The 25,001-nt window shown below is 38.4% G+C and overlaps 1 protein-coding gene across 10 annotated transcripts in view; it reads right to left on the reverse strand.

Moving 5' to 3' along the window:
- Positions 1-25,001, reverse strand: part of ccdc88ab (coiled-coil domain containing 88Ab) — a 62,666-nt gene that overhangs the window by 19,864 nt on the left and 17,801 nt on the right. For all 10 annotated transcript variants that reach the window (XM_028007152.1, XM_028007149.1, XM_028007150.1 and 7 more), the window contains exons 4-17: positions 18,946-19,015; positions 11,338-11,396; positions 10,851-10,934; positions 10,595-10,735; positions 9,901-10,073; positions 6,485-6,566; positions 5,856-6,014; positions 5,186-5,332; positions 4,948-5,092; positions 3,687-3,865; positions 2,800-2,937; positions 1,871-2,054; positions 1,660-1,790; positions 842-1,135 (exon numbers count right to left, since the gene is read on the reverse strand). In XM_028007152.1, coding sequence (XP_027862953.1) covers positions 842-1,135; positions 1,660-1,790; positions 1,871-2,054; positions 2,800-2,937; positions 3,687-3,865; positions 4,948-5,092; positions 5,186-5,332; positions 5,856-6,014; positions 6,485-6,566; positions 9,901-10,073; positions 10,595-10,735; positions 10,851-10,934; positions 11,338-11,396; positions 18,946-19,015 — 1,986 coding nt within the window. The remainder of the gene's footprint in view (positions 1-841; positions 1,136-1,659; positions 1,791-1,870; positions 2,055-2,799; positions 2,938-3,686; positions 3,866-4,947; positions 5,093-5,185; positions 5,333-5,855; positions 6,015-6,484; positions 6,567-9,900; positions 10,074-10,594; positions 10,736-10,850; positions 10,935-11,337; positions 11,397-18,945; positions 19,016-25,001) is intronic.

Consider the following 25,001-nt stretch of genomic DNA (forward strand, 5'->3'; position numbering starts at 1 on the left):
CAGTTTGCATGTAAGACAATATAAAAAATAGAAATGTTGTAAATATGTTCTACCCAAAACTCAATGCCATAGTTTTAGCTTCACCAGATTGAAATTCTGTAAACAAAAACAAAATCTTTTATCACCTTTTGCTATCCAGATATTTATTAGTTGTTCAAAAAAAATAATCAACAGGTCAGCCCTACACTATGTTGGTGTTGAGTCGAGCAGAAAGCGCTGAGTTTTTCACATTTTGATGTTAGAAGTTTTTTTAGACGGAGATGCAGTGCTTGCTACAAAGGAACACGCGTTATGCTATTATAGCATTTTAGGCAATAAATTATTTTGCTATTTAAAAATGAAATTTAATTGTTTATTAGCATTTTTAAAAAATATTTCTAACATATAAAAAAGGCTTAAAAAAATCTGCATAATGTGACAATTTTTTAAGATCCGATTAATCGTCAATAGCTTAATTGATTACTAAAGTAATTGTTAGTTGAAGCGCTGATTTATTATGAAGAATATGATCTCCCAGACCAACACCAGGCAATCAACGAGATAATTGTGTTGATAGACTTAGCTTATTTTCTAAACCAAGAAAACCAGCTGACATGATCTTTAAATTGCAAACACCAGTGTGTAGGAACTGTGCTTCAAACAGCCGGAGGAAACTTCCACCACCATTTTCTCTGACATTTTACTAGAAATACCTTAAACATTCAGAAAAGTTTAAGAGAAAATGTTCAATGTTTTAAAACCATAAACTTTGGTTTATCTTGATGCCTCAAACCAGGCATTTCCTGATCCTAAACACGGTTTTATCACAGTCCAGGAGCACCTCCTGGATGTGTGTTCATACCTCTAATCTTTCTGTCTTCTTAAACGAGGCTTTAAGCAGTTCCAAGCTGCGCTTCAGCTGGGTCCTCTCGTTCTCCAGCTCCCTGTTCTCGGCTTCCAGCTGAGCAGCCTTTGCCCCCGCTGACCGGAGCGTCTCGGTTGAGCGCCGGAGCTCCAGGTTCTCCTGTTCCAGCTGGCCGTTCTCTTTTTCCAGCGCCTCTAACTGGAAAGCCATATTTTTGAGACCGTCCAGTTTTTTCTTTAGACGGCGGCCCTCCATCTCCAACTCAGAGTTCTCCTTCTCCAAAGAAGAAACCTGTAAGAAAGAGGTGTGAGATGCAAGTCTAAAACAAATGCATTATTTCTAATCTAGTGGGATGACATTTTTTATGTCTTTATTCCAAAAAAAATTTAACAAATTCACAGGGTTTCAGTTCACATTTTATGTCCTATTTTAAAACTGTAGATGACTACATATATTTCTGAAATGACTGCATATATTTCTGTTTAGATCAGACTTTAAAAACACAAAAGCTGCACAAACCAAAACAAATAGAAAAAAAGATAAACTGCAAGTGACATCATCAGATACAGCTATGAAATAAACGTTCCATACTTTTTTCTTTTTCTATACCTGAACAATTATTAAGTCAAATTCCATTTTTTGTCTGGACTGACTTTGAGAATCTACATTCATTGCGTTGAGATTGAACAAATCAAATTATTAGTAAAGTACAAAAATATTCCACAACTCACGTGAAAATGTATGAATTAAAAAAAATAATTTAAAACATAAGCAAACCAAGGTAATGTAGCAATATGTGGGAAGATGGACCAGACCTTCTCACAGGTAATTCCAAGAGTGGCAACTTTCTTCTGCAGGCTTTCATTTTCTCTTTCCAGCTTCTGCAACTGAATCTCCAACTCTTCTGCTCTCTCACCTTTCTCCTTCATCAATTCAAGCTCCTTTCCTGCATAAAAAAAAAAAAAATCACTTTTCAAAACACTCAAAGCTCTTGTTAAAATGAAGCAAACAGTACTGAATACTCACGTAGCTGCTTCCTTTCAAATTCCAGCTTATTCAGTTTGCCCGTGGTCTCGCAGATCGACTCGTGAAGAACTCTGTTCTCCTTCTCCACGTCTTTCACGCGGGCCTCGGCTCCAACCTGGCAGCGTTGACGCAGCGAGGAAATGGTTTGGCTCAGGTGCTTGTTCTCCTGCTCTAGACCCTTCATCTGGAGAGAACGGAAAGGAGCTTCGATTTAATTGTGATTTATGTTCTTAGTGGGATGGGAACAGAACAAGGCACCGATTTCCCAGCAGAATAACCACTACAAATACAAAAAGCTAGGATAAATCTGCTGTTTGTCTGACCGGTGTGCGTACTGGAATAGCACAGCATTAGTTACATCTCATTATGTTTGCAACAAAGCCGACAGAGGCAGATAATCTGCGAGTGCGGTGTTCTGTGTGCTTTCCCCTCTGAAGCTCATCAAAGCTGGATTTAACAAATCAGAAGGTTAAACTAATCAAAGGTGTCAGATTTGGGTCTGACAACTGCAAAGTCCTGGCTACACATAGCGAGCGACTGCTTCTAAGCTGCAGACTGCAAGAAATCGGTATTGAATGAAGCATTCAGCTTGTTGATCCAAATGCAAATGGCTGAAAATGAACTGTTTTCAGAAACAATCAGTGAAATGTATTTATTCGGCATGTTTTTGTGGGATATCTTGGAACAGTGAGCGAAAATTTTATAGGAAAAAAAAAGTGTTTATATCAAATCTATTTGGTGTTCTTTTTTCCTAATGTGTTGAATGACAGTCCAGTAGAGTCAACTGTTAACTTTCTGAATTAAGGTGAATACTACACTCTTTAATCAGCTACATGTGTCACAGTTTTAACAGATAACAACAATCTGACTATTCCAAACAATTACGAAATGGCTTATGAATAGCACTGAGTGTGTGCTGGCGTTCCCACCTGTCTCTCTGAGTTTTCCCTGAGTGTCTCCAGAGTCTTCTCCAACAAAGCCTTTTCCTTCATCAGGTCCGTACTCAGTGACTCGGCACTACGGAGCGACTCCCTGTCCACCATTAGTTCATTCTCCAGTCGCTCCAACTGCAATAAATAAGAGCCTTTTACCTGTATTGTATATATAAGAATACAAAAGTAATTTCAAATAACTTTAATCTGTTGAAACAAATGTTGAATTTTTGGTACTTCAAAATGTTTTTAGTTGACACTAAACCTTAAGCACAGAAAAAGTATTCATATGTCGTTTTTAACCATAAAATGATTGCGATACAAATAGAACTGTTTAAAATAGTACCCTATTCGGTATGAATTAAATTCATATTGAAACAACACTGAAATATGCTTATTTGTGAGCTATAAGTCTCCCAACAGCTGCTTTCAAATTTAAACGCATCTTGGATTAAGTTTTTTAAGCCACTTAGAAATTCCACAAGGTGGATTTTGTCTTTGAGGAAGATAAACTAGGTGGTATGCTTTTGTTCAGAGGGCACACAGAGAATCTTATGTTTCTGAAAATAGCTGCGAAACGTCTTTTAGCACAGGGCGTTCCAAAGTTAAAGGCAAAGAGAAAAGGCAGTTAAACTGTGTGTGGATTTACAGCTTTGCTTTCATCCTCCTATCCGCCCCTCTTTATCCTAGCCCAGTTTTGCTTTCTCTGTGTCACTGTGGTCTAAAGGTTTACAGCCAAAAGGAAGCATTTACATTATGGAGGGAGTGCTGGTGTAGCATGCTGGTTTTGCTGCGGAAGAAGAAAGAATTAAAGATGTTCTAGAGATAAAAACATCATAAATCCCAAAGAGTCTTTTTTTAGTAACAGGGAAATTAAGGCTTACTTTCTGGTTAAGTTTCTGGTTTTCTTGGTTGGCTTTGGTCAGTTTAGCTGTGTTGTCCTGACTGGCTGTTCCTTTGAGATCCTCCACCTTCTTCAGCAGAGCTTGATTTTCTTTCTCCAGCTTTAACAGGCGACTGGAGGTCAGTTCATTCACCTCCTCGCCCAAAGACTTCTGCGGAGCTAAAATAAAGACAGAACAGATCAATGTTGTGGCAAAATACAAGATGCATCATGTCTATTGCCTTATTACCACTAAATATCAAGAACTCAGATTAAATCTTAGAGGCTGTAATTCCACAAAAGCATGCTTTGACAAACATCCACCTTTCACAGAGTCTTTATCCAGATCCTGGGCTTGCTAAACCTATTAACAGCTCTTATTATCCAACCCCACAGCTTATCTTTCAGGAGTCACTGAATATTAATTACAGCACAGGTCTTAACCAAGTGGAAAGAAAACCCTGTGGAGGCTGGCACATACAGACAGAGCCTGGAGGGACGATGCCAGGATTAAGGGCCAAAGACCAAGGTCTGGTCCATCATCTGTCTATAGCTTCCAATAGAGTGAACTCTCAAGTGTCTGTTAGCAGCTTAACTTTTTAAGTGAACGACTTATTCTGTATTTTCTCATTCTTTATATGTTCTATGTTACTAGGGTTAAAACGATTAATTGAATTAATTGTGATTAATCAATTATTGAATTAATCGTCCACTGATTTAATAACTGATTAATCATTAACTAGCATAGAGACTCTAAAAAAAGTAACTTATCGAAAGACCACACAGATATGGTAAAAATCATCTAATATATATAAATCATCTAACATATAAACCTTTGAACCAGATGAAAATAAAATTTGAGTTTTGGGTACAACATGCGTACAGGTAAATTCTGTAAAAAAAAAAAAAAAAGAAAAATAATTTTGATCAGTTAATTAGAAATAAAACAGATCAGCCCTACACTGTCAAAGTCAAGCAGAAAAAGCTGATGTAAAATTTATACATTTATTTTAAATGTTTATTTTCATATCTTAATGTACCTCTAACATTGTATAAAAAGGCTTAAGTGGTTAAATTTAAAAAAAATCAGCAGAATGTGACATTTTCTTATCCAATTAATCGATTAATCGTTGGAATATTCGGTTAATTGTTGGAACAGTTGATTAATCATCTGAATAATCAATTAATCAACAATCTGGTAAATAGTAGGGTCGTCCCTAATGATTATTTTAGTAACAGATATCGTTGCCTTTTTTTCTCACCATCAGTCAGCTCTGGTGTCTTTGATAATTGCTCCAGCTCCCAGCCCAGGTGCAGCGACTCGTCCATGCTCTGTTTCTGGGCCATCTCCAACACGAGATTCTCCTCCAACAGCTCCTCCATTCGCTTCCGGTCAAGGTCCCGCTCCTGGAGATCAGATTAAGTTCAACAAATATTGTTGTTATGCATGTTCCTACTGCAATTTCTGTCCCAGATTACACCCAGAAAACACGAATATACCATCTCCAGATCATGCATCTTGGACTTGAGCTGGAGATTCTCTTTCTCCAGAAGGTGTAGTTTGTCGGACCGCGTCCTGGTGGAATCCAGCTGCTCCTCCAACATCGTCTTTGTTTCTAGCAAAATCTGGTTGTCCTCCTTTAGCTCCTATAAAAACATTAACAAAGAAGGTAAGTCTGACACAGAGGAGAATGCTGAATCCATGCTGAATCCAGCAGAATCCAGCATGCCCATCTTTTAGGGCCAATGTATATTTGCAATATAAATTAAGAACAAAAAGCTGTTATTTGTATACAAATGAACTGCATGGTCAAACAGTATGAACTCAATTACTCTCAATACTTTCAAGATGATTTTGAAAAATTAATAGAAAAGTTGACAAGAAACTTGAGGCTAATATTTGCACAGAAATCAGATTGGATGAGTAGATGGAAAGACGGATCGACAGACAAAGATGGATGGCACAGCGGATTTACCATTTCATGAATATGGAACTGACTGGTAGATGGACAGATTGATGGTTAGGCAGACTGACAAGACGGTTGACGTGAATAAATTGATATAAGGACGGACGAATATAACACAGGCTGAAAGATGCTGAACATGTACATTTTGTTTTACTGCCCCTCAAAGTTAAAATGGTCTTTATTCCGTTTTTGGAGCCGTTTACCTCGACTCTGGCCTTGTAGAAGTCAATGTCATGAAGTCTCTCCTTGTACCGGCAGAGCTCGCTCTCCAGTTTGTCGACACGTATGGCTTTTTCTCGGAGTGCGTCCAGCTCATCGCGGTAGGCCCGAGCCGAGCGAGCGTCGGACAGCAGCTGGTAGCTCTGCAGGAGTACACAAATTTGTTTATGGAGCATACACAAAAGTAGAAAAGTTCAATAAAGTGCTTAAATCACACAGACAGAAAAAACAGAAAACCAAACATACTGAAACAATGGCTTTAATGCGTTTATATTGTATAATCCGTTGAGTATTTGAGAACAAAAAACACTAATGAGCAGAATAGCTTCTGCACATCATCAGTTATTACAAAAAGCATATATACTCGCATTTCTTCACAATGCCCCAAGCTGGGGTTTTTGGTAAACAATTACATCAAAAGCCAGGAGAATCTGCAGCCAAACTAAAAATAGTTTGAGCACCCTCTAATGTGCCAAGTCACTTGCTAGTTGATTACACCCTGGCATCAATTTAGAAACCGAGTGCTAAGGAAGAGAAAACCAGGTGGAGGGGAAGTGAGGTCATTCGAATATTTATAAACCACACAACAAAGAGCTGTGACTGGTAACTTTACCTCCTGCTGGATTCTCTTCAGCTCCACCTCCATGTTCTCCAGCTCCTGCCTGGTGTCCAGAAGCTGCTCGCTTTTTTCCTCCCTGCAAAGGAGAACCAGCATAAACAAAAGCAGAGTACAGATATAGCAAATGACAAAGGAGATACTTATGAAGACATCAGTCCAGTTAGGAAATTCCTTTTGTGCTTATTCTCAGTCAGTACTTTAAAGTTGTATTCTATAACAATAGCCTTTGAGTAGTTGCATAGAAAAGTAACAGTAAACAAAATCTGCACAAACATTTTTGTGATGTGTAAGGAAATGGGGATGATTTGCCACAACAGAAGTGGTGCTATGACTAATCATTTGTTTTTAACTCACAACCACACGCGTCTGATTCATGGCATACAAATTATAAAAGCACAAAAAAGAAGAGAAAAAACAATCCAATATTTCATAAGAGCAGAGATAAAAGCAGATAAAATCCTGGTTTGGTAGGCTGGTTTAAAGCCGTGGCTTGCCATGTTTTCAGTGACTTAATTTAGAAAAACAAAAGGTTTTTTGTTTTTTTCAAAAAAAATTTTGAAAACAGAATTTTATCAATATGTTCAACCAATTCAAAAATGTGGCTAGTGTAGAACTGGGTGGAGACTTGGTGTGATTTAGTCCATTAATAAAAATCAATGTACAAGAATAATCCCATGCTAAAGAACATAAAAAGCTGTTTAATTAGACTTTGACAACATTTAAAAAAAAAAAAGAACATACTTTGGAGTTGTTTTGATATATACATAACACAACGTGCAACTGAACGCATCACCTGTAGGGAACGTCTTCTTGACACACCACCATGTGTGGTCGTTCGTAGGGGCTATAAATGCTAACATGGTATTTATGGGTTGTTAAATAACATAGGCAGTGTGGAAATGCACTGTGTCTGATTTTTCTCGGTGTCAGTGATGTTTAAGTTGGGTTAAGGTCCCTTCAGTTGAGTCATTTAATGTAGGGCTAGCTACATTACTTTCCTTTTGAACTACACTGAGGTAAACCTTTGCTTCAATCTGCCTCCTTTTCTCTGTTGTTAGTGTGGCTGAAAGAGAAACCTTAATGTACCTCCAAAAAAGCAGACTAATAGATGGGAATCCTTACCTCTTGCCTTCATGCTGCTTTCTAAAATTGGTTAGTTTTATTTGCACAGATTTAAAATATATTTATACAAGTACATAGAAATAATATTAAAAAACAGTAATATCCCACTACACATCAAGTACTGTGCAGCATTGGCAAGTCCTATGTTGATGGGCAATCACCACTGACAAACCAGCCTAAAGTGTGTGTTTGCAGGAGTGAGAGATTTTGTTTTCTGTTGTCTCGTTTCTCAAAAACAAAAACCCCACAGAAACGCAGAACTAGCTCAAGCACCTGAACCTCCTGTGACTACAATCATGCTGAACACACAGCAAATATTCCCCTGAGGCAACAACCCTTCATCCTCCTTTACTCAGAGGAAGAAACAAGTCAGACCTGACAAGTAAATGGAGTTCACAAGGTGAATTCTGTATTTTTAATTCTTCAAAAACCGCAGTGTATTTTTTTTTACCTCAACACTAGTAGGCTACATGTCTGAACAGAAGTGAAATAAGGCGCTGAGTGTGAGTTTTAGTATTTCTCACGTTGTAAAAGCCCAGAAGTAGTGCTGTTTTTGAGTTAGGTATAAACTTTAGGTTAGGTTTAGGATCAGGGAAAGGCTACAGAACAAAAACAATAAAAATAATAATACTTTAGTAATAATAGAATAATAATAATGGTAGATGATGAAAAATCCCTGTGAAGATACAAAGACGCAATATGTGTGTGTGTGGGGTGGGGTGGGGGGTGAGTTCTCCAGGCTCAGCTCATGGGAGAGAATGTGTCAGACCGCGTTGGGAGAAAACGACTGCATTCCTGAGATGCTGCTCAGTCTGTGCATGTGTTTGCATGAAACTGGTCCGCTGAACATCTGATGGCCCATTTGATTACAGCTCTCTGGAGTCTCCTAGCGCATCTCAATAAGGAAAGGAATCCTATTCTCTCTCTCTCATTGTTTTCTCTCCACTCATTCACCTTCTGTTTCCTCCGACAGTTATCTGGGAAGTTAAACAATCGTGGCACAGGAAGTCACCCCCTTCGATTTTTTTTTTTTAAACCTATTAACGCGCTGATTCTCTGCAGTTTTGCCTCGTTTTCACACAATCTGTTTCTTGAAAATTACAAGCACCTGTCAACTGCTGCATGCAAGATTAGCTCGGCCATCACATTACAGATTCAGCTGGAACAGTTTCCTCCGCTTTTTGAAAACAAGCTACATCTGTGCAGGATAAGGCTTTCGCATTTAAAGCTACATCATCAACTGCAGCTGTGAGATTTTGACCATTTGGCAGATTAAAAACACATTGCAACTGCCTGGAACTGACCGAGGTCGATAAACGTATTTATTATAGTGAATAAAATCCAATTTAGCTACATAAAATGTTTATGAGAATCACTTCTTCTTGGCTCAAGAGACGAAAGAGCAGTCATGTGACCAGATTCCATAAATTGACAGTATGTTTTTTTCTTTGTGCACTTCAGGTTACAACAACTTTCCATTACAGATGCCACAGCTTTAAAATAATAATAATAAAAAAAGAACAATGAACCAAAACATTAATTAATCTTGATGGTTGCAGTTTTGTATTTGAACTTAAAGCAACTGAAAAAAATAGTATTGTTCACCCCCTTCCTTTGACCAAACACAGACTGACCTACGCATATCTGAACTACAATGGCCTTAATTTAGCCTTTCATTCTGCCCACACACACACGCCCACACACCCCAACACACAGCCTTGCTTGGAAAAACCAAACAAAATACACAGTCTTGCTAAATACAGAGAGATAATGATGATGATTTCTCTAAGACTTGAGGCCTGTTTCAAATTATGGACAAAAAAACCCCATTTGTATTCATAAGTCTGCTTTGTATTTTACTTTGGTACATGGAGAAACAGAGACAGAAAATATCACGCAGTTTTGCAAAGTTGTTTTGTTTTGGGTTTGCATATGTATATGTGAAAAAGATGGAACGTTTTTCCATAATGACTGCAGCAGGAGCACAAGCTTAAAAATGATTGAGAAATCTGTTGAGAGCAAAAACTAAGAAAAACCTGTTTGTGCAACACTGTGCCACCGTTGCTTCAAAATTACCTCCTTTTTATTGCGAAAAAATGATTTAGGCAAACAAAAAAAGTCCCTTTTGGCAAAAAATGACTATATATATATTATTAAGTAGCCTCATAATATCTAAATAAAAATCACATTCAGCTCTGGAACCTATTTGATTCCCCTACTAAAAGTCTATGTACACGCCTCATTTAAATAATTGTTGATGAAGCCGATAGGAGGACAACGGCACTCACAGTTCCTGTCGAAGGCGTCTGATTTTGGCCTTGGCATCAGCCAGCTCCACCGAGAGGTGCTGTCGACTCTCTGTCCTCCTCATGCTGGGAGAGTCACCAGGAGACTGGGTGGCGATGGGAGCCAGGGGAGAGAGCTGCACACAGTCTCTCTCCTGGGTGAGCTCCACGATCGTCTGAATGCAGGAATGACGGAAAGAAAAAGTGGACAGGTGAAGCTGTGCTACACTCCAATTCAAGAAAGAAAGGAAACACAACAGACTTAAGGATGAGTTTTAATATTTGGAAAGTCACTGGCAGACGTAGTTAGAAAAGTTACACAGAGGCCCCACACCAAGCCTATTTTAATCTACTACCCTCAACAGGAAATGGGATTTTAATTGAAAGCAGCTGGACGATTCTATGATAATCTGGAGGCTATTAGAACCCCTCACATGCACACACACACAAAATCTGCTATCAGCAATAGGAATCTGAACCCCATGGCTTGGAAAGTCATTTAATGCTGCGAGTAGTCACATCACACACACCAAATGATAGTTAACAGTCTCAGCCCTTCCTTCCTGAGGCTGCTCTTTTGTGGCAACAACAAAAAAGGAAAAGTTTCCACATGACCGTGCTAGAAAAAGCTTCAGTCGCGTATCTTCTTGTAAAAACATGGAACAAGATAAATGGGCTTAATAAATCACACCATTACCTCCAGCTGTGTGTCCCTTTCATCCACCAGACGTTTGAGGTGGAAAGCCAGATTTCTCGACAGGCTGTCCAAATCCTCAGGGGGCATTTCTCCACTTTCCAACCACTGCAGGTCCACCACATTCTCCTGGTTATGGGTCACCTGAAACCAGGACAAACGTGATTAATCCGACTTTATTGTACTGACATGCAAGTAGGTAGTCACTATGCCACCCAAATATTACTACAGCTTGTTGTTGGTCAAAGAGAGAAAACACCTCTTGAATGTGAGATGCTATTGCGGCTTTGGTGTCAAAGTCCAGAGTCTGGATACGTTCGATGTATTCTTCTTTCTTCTCACACTGTAAATAGAGAAGTAAAATGGTAGGAGTTTGTCCAGCAGAAAGAGCAGAAACGGGGTTTATATTAAGGCGTTTCATAAGTTGGAAAGTGGAGTGTTTGAAGAGAACAAAGTCACACCAAAATCTAAGGTAAAAAAAAAAAATTATAGTAATGATGTAAAACAAGTCACAAACAATGATAAGTTAGCTCTACAGGGTGAGGATCCAAAGTTCATTCAGGGACAATTTTAGCTGCAGCTGAAGTGTTGAAACATCAAGAACAACTAAAAAGTTGGTGAAAGGTCAACAGTCTGGTAAGAAATTCACCAACTCCGCATGTCTGAGTTGGTTTGTAAATGACGAGGAAGTTAAATGAAAGGTTAGAAATTTTGACAGCCTTCAAGCAGTCTAAGTGTGCTCTTACCTGAACAGCACATCCTAAAAGCAGCAGCAACATTTTCCTCATCTCCTCCAGGCCTTGTTCTGAAATAAATAAATAAATAAATATTGGGACAAAGGTAATAATAATAATAATAATAAAAAAAAGGGTAAAATATTTCCACATATAAAACTACATGTAATAAATCAGAAATGTCCATTCTGATTAAAAGGTACAATGTTTTGTAAGAGTACTCCTCACCTCTGGTCACGTTAGAACCTCAAATTTCAATATATTTCTCTGTAATTTTATTTAGTTGACGAAACAAGAGTACTGTCTAATTTTGAAGTCCAAGAAAAAAAAAATCTGCTTTTTGGAATAACCTGAAAAGTGTGGCATGCAAACCAGTGCAACCATTTACCTTCAGAAATCACCTACTAGTGACTACAATGCTTTTTTTCCAGTCAGGGCTCAATGAGCATCCTCAGGTGACTTATCTAATATGGCCGCCACACATAATAGAATGCTGTGAAAGTTGTGATTATAAACTATTTATCAGCTATTCTTTTTGTAAAATATCTATCTGAATCCATGAAATGAAGTGAAATCCATCCCCAGCTTGCATTGCTAACATTTAGCAGCAAATACAAACTTATACATATTTCCTCTACATGAAAAATAAATACCAAATATTCGCTGCAAAACCAAGTGTTTTCCCACAAGAAACCCCAACAATTTCTTAGTTCCAGTTACGGATCAATTTTAAGGCTTATTCTTCCTAAACAGATGTATGCTCACTCATGTGAAAAACATGCAACATACTTCAGTTAAAATCTAGATTTAGAAGATCCTAGTTGGACCTCTGCCTATAAAGACAGAATCAAGCTCCACATCTTTCCCACATCGAATTCCAATTAGCTAAATTCCAGGCTTGTTACAATTTCCCCCTCTATAAATCCTGCCCTCCAGATACAGAGCCACAAGGTTTTCCACAGAGTAGCTGGCTGGCCGGATAAACTCCCAGCTCTCCTCCACATGTCGGGACATATTGTCAAAAACCGCTGTAACCTACAAACAGCTGTCTGCCTACTCAACAGGCCTGAGCTCATCTGGGGATTTGGAGCTGCACAACAGCAAAGCAGGTGGTGTGTGTGTGTGTGTGTGTGTGTGTGTGTGTACCGATTTAATGTACAGGATTTCTGCAAGTTTCTTCAACTGAAATGTAGCATTTTAAGACGTTTTAAGACCACTATGGATGGAATTTATGATTTATATCTCATATGCAACAAAAATCTATGAACTTCATCCAGCTAACTAGCAAGGAATTTGCTCTTAGTCATGATAGACAAAAAAAACTAGCTAGACAGCTAGCGAGCTAGCTAGCAAGAGTACTAGCAGCTAGCTACCAGCAGACTCAACCATAGAGTCACAGAATGTGATAAAGGTGTGAGTTTGACTCAAACTTTTGCCTGACAGAAAAATCCAGAGAGAAAAAAAGATACATAAAATCTACTAGATTAAATAACAAAATTTAAAACCTGTGATTAACATAATAAAGACTAACCTTTAAAAAAAATTATTTAAGACATTTAAGGTCTTAATTTTAGGTACATGGATTAAAAACTTTAAGGATGTGGACACCCTGGTATAGAATAATAGTTTGAGTCAATGCTTGTGTGCTCTGTTATGTTGCCCATTTCAGACACTTCCTGGTACACAAACTATCCATGATTGATTCCTGGCCAATCAATCAAGCTTGATTGGCTTATGGCTCCCCATAAGCCAGTCAAGCTCGGCCTTACGGGGACCAAAGCTCGATTCTAATGGGGCGGATCCTGCTTTTTTAAGAGCTATGAATGGTTGGAGTAATTGTTGGGGTATGCATGAAAGCAGTTAATAAAATAAATGGAAGTGAATACAATATCCTAAAATGGGTAGGTAGAAACACAAACTTGTGTGCATGAGAGTGATTTAGTGGTATACAATAAGTAATTAGTAATTTATGTGTCTGTAAAAACCACCACAAGCTTCCTCTGTTTGAATTGCTGTGCAGGGGCGTGCATGTGTGTGTGTTATGTGATAAGCCAAGTCATGATGTGACGAATGGAGCACTGAGTGCCAATGCTGTTCCGGCTCTAATGACAATAAATCCAGCTTAGTGACAGCAAGTTCTCTGTGCAGGGTGGCCTGCTTGCTTCTGGGTTTATTAGGCCACTCATCAGCACTGGGCCAGACAAAAATAAGAAAGAGGAATACAAGGTCTATATTGATCTATATTAAAATTAAGATTACTAGCCACTGGGGAGAAAAGAAGGTAATCCAGGACAGTAGAATAATTTTGACGCTCTCAGCTGTTTCTTCATGATCTATCCATCTAATTTACAGAATACACTAAACAATTACGTCTGAATCAATAATTCAACCCAAAGCAGTGGCCTTATTGACAACATATCGGCATGCACTCAAGAGGGATAGTATAAAATGTAATTTTTACATAAAAAAAGGTCAATATACAGTATATACCAATTACAAATACTACTGAAAAAAAACAAAAATGATTCAAAGAAATCTGTCTCTGAATAAAACAGTCACAACATGAGGAAATAGTTGGTAATCCAATCTCACGACATATAGTCCATCTGCCTTTCACTTCCACTGAGATAAAGAAGTGGGAATGTCTGTAAAAGAATAGCCGTAATTTGCTTAATTCTGTCCATCAAGAAATGCATTGTTTGGCTTCTCTGTAATTCTGAGGAAAGCTTTCTAGCTTGGGTCAAACACAACAGCTTCATGATGGGAGAACCTGAGCTGAAAGGTTATTAATATTTGTAAATTTTAAGGGTCAAATGAGGACACCAACATAGTCTAGTTGGGACAGTGGACGTGGATATGACATAGTAAGTGAAGGCATGAAAATTTCTCACTTGAGCTTTATTTTTACAGTCTTGGTCAAAACAACAAACTAATTTGTAATGTAGACTAAAATAATTAATGAAAAATTGTCATGTAGACAAATGCCAACTTTACTGCAAGAAGCTTTGTGAACCTAGGGGAACAGTTATGTCCTCAACATGAGTTGAAGTTTTTTAATTTAGTGCCTTGTGATAAAACGTTTGAGATTTTATGCTTTATGAATAACAACAAACTCTGAGATGAGAAATATTTTGCTGATTTTTTACAGATAAATTTCTTTTCTGCAGCAAGTTTAGGGACATTTTTATTTCACCTGCTCATGTTTTAATCAACGCATGCTAATGTAAACAAAATGCATTTCGTCTAGAGGAGCACAACTTTCTTCTAAACTGTCTTATAAGACAATAAATCTGACAGAAATCGGTTGACAATTATTGTCTGTTGTCGTTTACTGTAATAAAACTGAATCAAGAGACGAAAATTCACCAGACAACACAGCCGCTAGCCAGAGCACTTGATTCTTCAAAGTAATTTCTCATCTATGTCTCTTTTCACTTATTGTTTGTAAAAGGATGGAGCATTTGTGCCTCCAGGCATGCTCCCAGCAACGTTATCTGCACAACATGGATATGAGGTGCATCAACCAGAGCTGACATTGGAAGAACAGGGTTGCTGCTTGACAACAGGAAACATGACAAGATACTGATCTGTTTATTCACACTATTCTATGTGAGGCAGGTTTGTGTTAAAGTTTTGGCATATTCCAAACAAATACCAGAAAAGAAAAACTGAACTTGTGTTTAGTTGGATAGTAATAAAAAAAAACAACAGATTTGGTCATTTGATAATTAATTCAATGTATACATGGAGCGTTTTTTCCATCCGGTTAAAAATACAATTAAGAAGACCTGATTTTGCCGTATTTATCTTTGTCCAAATGCTTCAAAGTTGTCTTCCTTTGACTTTTTTCTGATTAGATGCATTTGTTTTGTGCTGTAAAAAAACATAGCTGAAGAAAGAACTTTAAGTAATGCTTATTTAAAAACAGCTAAATAATTGTTACCATGTGAAAAGTTGGCACTTTTCTATTTAACCAAATCAAAGGAATCTGGGATTAGCTCAAAATCTGGAGTAGTTATGCAACTCAAACTTGAACTCAACAGATATTGATGACAAACACAAAGTGTATATCATCTATTAGTTGAAACTAGTTAGTTTCAAAATATTTTAAGTAAATGTGTAAAGCCAATTACACACCAGTACCTCATTTATGGCATGAAATATATTATGTCCCATATGAAATAGAATTTGTGCAGATTTGAGTCTAGAAGAGCAGCAACAAGTAAAACTTCCCAAACCTATAGAGCTTAAGAACCCTCTATTAGAAACCATAAAAACCTATTGTAGTCAGTGAAGGGATTTAGACCAGCAAATCTACTGGAGCTACTCAGGAGAGATAAGGAACCCCACTGGATAAATAATTTATAGGGTTTGAAAGGAGGAACAAGAGAGAGAAGCAGGCAAAAGGTGAGATAAAAGCAAACGGAGACAGGAGGAGGAAAAGCATCACAAGCTTAAAAAAAAGACAAAGATAAATAAAGTGAGAGACAGAGCAGCAGCAGGGAGGCAAGGCTGAAAATAGAAGAAATCTCCCTCTAGCAGCACAAGCTGAAGGCTTAAAGGAGGCGCCGTTGTCTCACTTCACACCTCATCTGGTCTGCATCCCTCTTCCGCTGCTGCTCATACATTCATTTCATCCATGTATTCTCTGCAGCACACATCCACCCACCCACCCGTCCGTCCTTCCTTCCCATAACATCGTTACACATGAGCTGTTCCTTCAGTGTCGCCACCTGGACTAAGTCTTCGTTTTCACCTCCTGTCCTTCCGCCCCGTTTTGATCCTCTTGGCAGGAAATCAGAGGTCAAAAGGACAGTGACTAGCCCTTCACTCTACAATGCCATTGTTAATCAGTTTGTGAGGATGTTGGGAGGGAGGATGAGAGGAAAAAAAAGTGTTTGTGGGCACGTGCAGTTTATTGCTACAGCACCGTTTCTTCAGCCATGACAGTCATTGGGAAAATGCTGACCTCTTCACTAGTGATGACACAATTATTTCCAGGCTAATATTCATTTCATCCCAGAGAAAGAGAAAAAAAACAGCGATCAATCTTAGTTTTGGATTATTTTAGGGTATTTGTACAATGGAAGATGAGATACAATGATCAAAGTCAATGGTTGCCATAGACAGCAATGCAAATGTCCTCAAATTCCATTTATTGGAGAGACTTGTCTCGTCTATTCTGTGTTAGAGACATAGGAGAATGATTAAGACCTCAATATATTAAGTTATCACCTTAACAGTTTTCTTTCTTTTATCAAATGATTTCAGCAAACCTAGAATTATTGATTTCTAATGGGTTTTTTGAAAGAAAACAAGAGAAAGATGCCAGCTACAGACCACCCATATACAATAACAACCCTTTAAATGCTTATTAAAAGTATTCAAGATGTCAGGTTTTTTAAAAGAAAACATTTTAAAACAAATTTAAACAATTAAGTTTCATGATTTACAGTAAAAGAGAGTAATCTCACATGTACAGGTTCTGTACTCACACTGACTAAACAGTACTTGCAAGCAAAGGAGTGTGTGTGTCTCACCATGCGTGTTTATGCAAGGCAGCCGAGGCTAGCTCAGACTCAGAGCCTTGGGGGGTGGGAGGGTGTAATACAGTGCATTTCCACTGTTCACTGTGGTAAGGACACCCTTCCCCCAATCGGCAACCAAACGCACGCCTGCATGTGCTCACACACATTCAGCACTGTCCCCCAGCCCCTTCAAACAGGAGCATAATAAAAGCCACATGGCCAATGACTTTCAGCTGGCAGCCACCAAACCCTCGCTTCTCATTCGGTCCTGGTCTGACCGATTATCTGACAAGATAAAGGTAAAGGAGAGGCAAGTCTTTAAGGAATCTAATACTTCCTGTCTGCCCCCGTCTACCGCACTAGAGGCTTCACGCAGAGCACTGGCCTGGCTTTCACTACTCAGTGGCTGTAGAGAAGCTTTAAAATATATCATCTTCTGAACTAATGTTTCTTTTTGAAAAAGTGTATAAACTAGAGAAGAGACAATTGGGACTCTCCCGAACAATACCAGTTTCTGAGGCTCTATAGTGGTTTGTTTATGGTGTGAACATGGTTTGACATCACAACTGGGTATACAATGTTAGCATGAGCCAAATGCCCTTCCGTCACTCAGAAATGTGGGATGCGGAGAGTAGATAACCTTCAGTAGCTTGCCAAAAATAACTGGTAGGCTCACATGGATGAACAATGAGGTACGTCGCCTCATTGAATTTTAGACAAATGACATTTGTCAATTCCTACTACTGACTCAACACTGAAGCAATAAAATTGTTCAAAAAGCAATTTTCCCTTTAAAAAGCAGGAAGAAGAGATAGAGTTTGATTAGTCATGTAATTTTCAAAATGTCTTAAAATCCATTTGATACACTGCCTGGACATTTATTTGACATGGTATCCAGAAATGTAACAGCTGTAAAAGAAGTCCAAAAAACATGACGCAGATGATTAGCGTGAGTGCATTACCTGCAGCTTTCATTGTTGAATTATTTACTTTTGTCGCTGGTGGGAGTGAGTGAAAATTGAGGCGAATAAAGCCTGTTGATAACCCCAAAATACCAATGACTGTTGTGGTGAAAGTGTGACGAAGGAAGCCGAGGGAGGACAAGGGTTAAGAAGCCATTTTATTTGCTTAAAGAGGCATAGACATCTCTCATCAAAGTCTGAGTTGAGCATGGAACAACTCACTGTTTTGAAGGGCTGATGATGAACTGATGAACACAAAGTCAATGAACCGTTCTGTTGACGATTGTACTGGCTGACAAACACATTTTAATCACAGCGTTCTCCTTTTATCTAACATACCTTTTAACACTCGGTTTATGATCAGTTTCAACAGCCACCTGCGTTTACTTTTGCTCTCCTCAAAGGTTTCATATTGAGATATCAGGTAGCAGAAAGGCTGAGTAGGTCAAACTGCTTTAACATGTTTTCATGACGCTGAGCACTTGATACTGCATCACTGCTGCCTAACGCCACTCAGACGGATCACATAGCGTGACTAAGTTAGAGGGTCAAAGGCATACTATAAGCTGATTGGATGAATTTAGCATTTCAGGTCAAAGAGCTCCACAGATTTGGCTTGCTGTGGCACCCCTGCAGTAAGTACATAGTAACCATCAAAGGTAACCTGAAGCCAAGCAATTAAACTTCAGTTTAAAGAAAAATTAGCTCCCACCCCCACACTTTCTTTTTAGTCCTATTATTTACCATATTAAGTACTATTGTTACACTTCTGAATTGTCCGCTCATTAAGAAACATATGGAGACAGAGATAGTAGTAACTGTAAAATTAAATCCTCTGTCAAAGAAGAAAACATCAGAGTACCAGATTATTGAAAAGAAGTCTGTGGCTTTATTTTAAGGAATCGACAAAGTTTATGCAAAAGTGTCATGTCTTCACTTTTTATTTTAAGGAATCGACAAAGTTTATGCAAAAGTGTCATGTCTTCACTTTGCACTGCTACTACACTCACTATCTTCACTGCTCAACCAGAGAACTGGCTTGGAGTACTCAAATAAAACCTGTATGGCTTTATTCAGACAGTTTACCTGTGAAATCCTGTCATTGTACTGTCAATAAAAACTTTACTCACCAGAGAGTGGGTTCCGGCCCAGAACCAGAACGTTTGGCAAAGGCATCATCACCAACTGCTGGAGACTCTCCTGTGGCAAAAAAAAGAGTTAAACTAAATTTAGATCAAGCTTTAAAAGTTAAACTTTACAAAAAAAATTTATAGAAATATATGTAATCCTGCTTTGTTTTTTGTTGTTGTTTTTTTAGATCTTTATTGATTTTATTATCTGCTGCTGCTAAAAGGTCATCCAAATGAAGACATAAACCAGATAAGTAAATTGTTACTTAGGAGGAGTTCTGAATAATCTAGGGAACATGGATTATGATTGTGATGCTCCTAACACAATCTGAAAATTTTGCACACCATCATCTATGTAGTGACAAAAAGTGTGTTTGTGAAAATTGGAAATGCGGCTGAAAAATATGCATTCCAAACGTTCCTCTAATATTCTGCTAGAAGGCTGATTGATAAGATGATATTGCGAAACCTTTATTTACATGTCCATGTAAACTACATTTACATATAAATCAGCATTCTGCATTGCCAAAGGTCATACACACAGTTTTCTAACAAACTCAATATAAAAAGATTTTGGGGGTGGAGTGGTGGCGCAGGGGCAAAGCACGACCCACCTATTGAGGCCATAATCCTCGTGGCAGTGGTCACAGGTTCGATTCCTGGCAACATTTGTCTTCCACCTCTCTCATTATCCTGTTTTCTGTCGAACTACTTTCAAATAAAGGCCAGGAGAGCCAACAAAACCTTAAAAAAAAGATTATTATAAAAGCCACTAAACTAACTAAAAAACTAAAACAAGCGCTGTATTCAAACCTGCTTTCTTTAAAGTTAAAATCAGTCAACTACCTTGAACATTTCATTGTTTACTATTTACCTACAAGCAAATGTGACATCAATTGAAATCACATCAGCAGCTTTTAATGTCGAGTATTTAGCTCGACATTTTACATCAACCAAATACTGTGATGATGAAAAGATGTAGCTGTGATTAAAACAATGATCCTGGCAATAATAACTCAAATTTGAAAGCTCTACTCTCAAACCACCACCAGGTGTGAAAACTCAGACAGATTGACTCCACAAGCTTCTGACAGGATAACAAAACAGGCCAGTCACAGTTTATGTCTCACAGAGAGACATTTGGTGTGTCTGACAGCCAACTGACCATGAAGTCATGACAGCAGCTGGACACACACACACACACACACACACACACACACACACACACACACACAAATCAACAAACATAGATTTGAATCAAAAGTGAAAAAGTTTGAGGCAAAAGTCACTCATTCCTAACTGTGTAACATTGTACCCAACACCAAAATAAAAAAAACTATCTGTCATGGGAAGTAATACACAATCTCCAAACAGCTGTCGCAACAACACACACACCTGCCCCCTTCTCTGGAAGCGTGTATTTGCAAAGTATGATATGAAGACAGCTGTGCTTTCAGTCACTAACCAAGACTTCAGCTGGTCACAACATGCCACACAGTAAATGTACATCTGTCACCAAGTCAGAAATCCTTTTTGAACACACCTGCTATATAATCCTGAAACAAAGAGCAGACGCCTAGCATCTTAGCATACCGTGATTCAACACTTATCTTAAACCCTTTTCTTTCTCTTTATTTAAGACAGCCTACCAATTGACATGGTGCACACTTTGCAGAATCTACGCTTACAATTTTAATGTGTTAATCTACAGTCAATAAGCCAAAACTATGAACCTTACTTTCCAATAGCAATTCAGTTCAGCTCAATTTGAAATAATTGATGCTTTTCTGCTAAGAATAACACCTATGACACATTTTTATTTTAAATATTTGAGGTAATTTTGTAATATTCTATGTGGCACGGTCAAGACCCCTCATACTGCCCATGCCTACATCCAATTCTACTGCTCTTATTTCGCTTCTGAATCAGCTGCACTTGTTTGAGTGATCTGCAGGCTGATTAGATTGGTGTGTTGAAAAAGAGCTCAGGTACTTTTACTTTCACCTTTAAATGTTTTCTAAATATGATTTCGCAAGCCTCAGTAGAGATGGAACACTGATTTGATGTCTACTTAGTATCTGAAAAATATTCAGTGGCGACACCTCAAAGTTCTGCCATTAAAGATTTTTGCTTCACACCTAAAGTGTAAAATGTGCAAAGAATTATAATTCAGCCTTACGGAGAAGTTAATTTTAACACTACTGGGCCCTGACTTTTTAAGGATCTAGGAATGGATAGAAAACAATAAGATCAAGTGAAAGTCAACTCCTCTTTGGCATTACTTCTTAAAAGTGATACAAACCAAACGGTCTGAACTTTAATGATGGTGATAATATGCTGTGGGGATTAGTCGCAATAAAAAAGCCAAAGCAGAGACGCCCAATATAGATCTCGGCTTATCTAGCAATAGCTTATATTTCATACATAAAACATGACAGAAATGGGAATAACAACCAACACACTGAGCATGGTGTAGCAATATGTGGAATACTGTGAGGCAGGCATGTGAGGAAACACTAAGGCTTTTAAATAGAAAGCGTACTGCTCTACTGAGGTAGAGCAGTACGCAGAGATGTCTTTGGCTCGGTCAATATTTCAGTCCCTCCAATGTTCTATCTAGTTAATCCTGTCAATGCCCCACTGGGGGTGGGGGGCGTGGAACAGTCAGTGCTTTGTGTTGGAGAGAAGCATGTGAAAATGTAGATAAAGATGAAATATGGAAAAATTGTGAGGTGCTAAACCCATCACGTGTCACTCCAGTACTGCAGGACCGCCGTTACCATCTCTTTCCACATCCATCCATCCGTCGAACCCCATCCCCCCGTACCCTGACACAACGTTGCTGTATTATTGATTCCTGCATCATTCAAGGCTTTCCAACACTGGATCCTCTTCCATCCCACAGAGATGTTTGCACAGACTGATTAAATGTAGTCCTGGTTAAAGGGCTGATTCACAACTCCGTGTGTGCATGGGAACAAGCCAGCTTGGGGAAATTTATCGTCTCAAGAAATTCTGTTCGTCTACAGAAAGTGAGGAAAAATAGCTGTGGATGATACGAATGCAGCATCTTGATCAGTCCATCTCTGTAGGTATATTTTGTATAATAACGAAAACCTCGTTGATTATCCTCCATCCCATTCTGATAAGGCATTTTTTTCCTTCTACAACAAAAACAACGGAGGCAAACTACACCTGAATTATTAAGAGATTCTCATTTTAAACTTCTCGTCATATTCACAAAGACTCAAACAGCATAAGGGCCATGCTGTGCTTAATGTTAAATTCAGTAGACATGGCAGTGTGTATACAATTGTTATTTATTATTTTAAATGCAGACAGGTGGAAAGGTTACAAAGTGGCTGTGTTTCTATTGGCCCGGTTTGGCCTCCATAACAAACTCCACCACCTTTCCATCCCTCCACCCAGGCACAACTTCCACTAGCGGCAACGCTTTAACAGGGGACTAATTGTACAACTACTCCATGAGTGTGAGTGTGTGTGTGTGCGCGCCTGAACCCTGAAAGCTTGAATCACACCCATTCTGCAGACATTGAGAGTTACCATAGAAACGAGGAGATGGGTTTATTCTCCCCATGCTAGAGAGCCTCTTGCACATGATACAGTAAATGTACACACACAAACACACGCCCACACACCCCAGCAAGCTCTCATGACCACTGCAGACTGCAAAAAGACTGCAGCAGTTAGGAGATCAAAAAGGTTATTTCCCCACCAGCAAAGGGAAGAAACATCCTTCTGCTTTTTCTCGTGTAAACATGCATATTCAAACGCAGATAAGTCATCGAACACAAGATCTCACTGCATCCCCGTGAAGTGAATCAATGCAAAGAAAGCTTTTTCCCCAGATCAACAAGACTATAAAAAGGGTTTAGGAAGCAAGCCATTATCACTTCAGGCCTTTACAGGAAATCCAACTAGTGCTTCCAAGAAGAGGTGGGTAAGCTGGTAAAGCAATACGAACACACCAGCTGCTGAAAACCGACTAAATTAATTTAAGTAAATAATTGCACTACCCTTAACACCATTTTACAGCATCAAGTGACAAAGACAAAAAACTCAAATCAACAAATGTTCTACTTCAATGGCAAATTAAAATTCTCATAAGATCATTCGATATGATAAAGGTTTCTCACTTTCAAATTTAAAGCCAATTCATATTACCACAAAAAAGTAAAACGAAGGGCAGCCTGGGAGAAACCAACAGGCAGATGGGCACCTGATCTTTTACACGAGAAGGTGGAGGAAGCTGGTCATTAGTATCTAGTTTCTTTTGTATTTTTATGTTATCTATCAGCTAGAAAATGTGTTTTACAACACAGCCCTGAGGCACAATGAGTGGAGTGGTTATGGCAGGTGGGCTGGGGAAGCCTGACCTCTCCAAATTCAACCCATCACCCAAGAGCTCTGCTTCACACTGGCTGGAAAAGTTCACACAATCACAATCCATTTAAGTCAAGGTTGCTAGTATTCTCTAGGTAGATGTTTTATAATTTCCATGACATTTTAATAAACCTATGAAGCCAACAATAAAAAACAAAAAAATTATTTGCCTTTAATACTCAGTCTCAAGTCACATAGTTCTGCATTTGGCTAGCACCCTGATTGGCATGAACACAAACAGTGACTGTAACTTTAAACTATGCTAAACAGATGGTTACATTTCACACAGATGTTCTCAAATTGACAACCAAAGAGACAAAAAGAGATAATTGGTCAATTTTAACTATGTTCAAAAGAGCTGGCAGCTAATCTTTAGTCTTGCTTTGTTGCCCACGCTGCAGCATGATTTCATTTCTGTATGTTTTAGTTACACACTCACTCCCGAGAAGGAGGTGGTAGTCAGACGTAAGCAGTCGACTGAATGCAAACATATTCATTTGGCTGAGTATAAATCATCAATGAAATCAACACGAAGAGATTTAGTTTATATTCCAGGCATTCATTATTTGTTCAGCAAAACAAGAACCCAGCTTGATGTTTCCCCTTATTACTTTGAAATGGTTCCATTTTAGTATATGGGAACCAGTGCCACATCATTACTGCCACTAATTCCGCTTCAAAGCAAACACAAGGTAACTGCATGCAGACATATTCAGTTCCAAGTGAAGGCTGGGATTACGTGATGATCTACGTGGGCCGTTATTTGTGCCAAAGTTAAACTAAACATGCAGTCGGACAAATATTCCGTTATTCTACGGACGAGCCCAGGAATCACTGAATGTACTTCTCTTAACCATCTCTTTTAAAAAACACCTGATTTAGAAATGCATGTTATTAGGAATGTCAATCAGGATTCATTTCGTATGGGAAATTGAATTTAATACAGGATTCAGAAATACCTTGATCAGGATCTCGATTCAATCAATGAAGTGTTCTGATAAGAAATAAAACATAAAAGACAAGGTAGTCCGAAGAACTTCCTCCTTAGCTAAGTCGAGCTTGTAGATAATTTTGAAGTTCTGCCAAGTCCCATCTACTGCTAAAGTAACAGAAGTTAGAGGAGACCACTTTTCATCCACTTCTCACTAAATCAGACTGAAAAATCATTCAATATCAAAAAATATTCAGCTTAAGTCATATCAAATACATTTTCCAAGAATGTATGCTGCTTCTCATCATATAAACCAAGCTGTAGAGATTAAGCTCATGCAGACTTACTAATTGTTTTAATATTAAGTAAATATGTAAATGGTCACTTCAGCAGGTCTGACTACTGAAATGCATTGCTACACTATAAGCCTTAAAAGTTAATTAAATGAATGTGCTTTTATATCCAATTGTGATCTTTGCTGCTTTGCTGAAATTCAGGACCAAAGCAAATAGATATACAAATAAACTTTCAGGATAGATTCATATAGCTACTGGATAGCTATATAGTACATGAAAAACCCTAGCCAGTTAGCCGACAACAAAAAAAACTCAGACTAGCATGTGACTTTGCATGACGACATGCAGTTAGCCTGCAGCTGTCAGCTTGTGCCCTAATAAACTGGTTTGTTAACCACCGATGCTGGAAAGAGCAGCAAAACATG

This window comes from Xiphophorus couchianus, chromosome 22, assembly GCF_001444195.1.
Source record: "Xiphophorus couchianus chromosome 22, X_couchianus-1.0, whole genome shotgun sequence".
Classification (NCBI taxonomy): domain Eukaryota; kingdom Metazoa; phylum Chordata; class Actinopteri; order Cyprinodontiformes; family Poeciliidae; genus Xiphophorus; species Xiphophorus couchianus.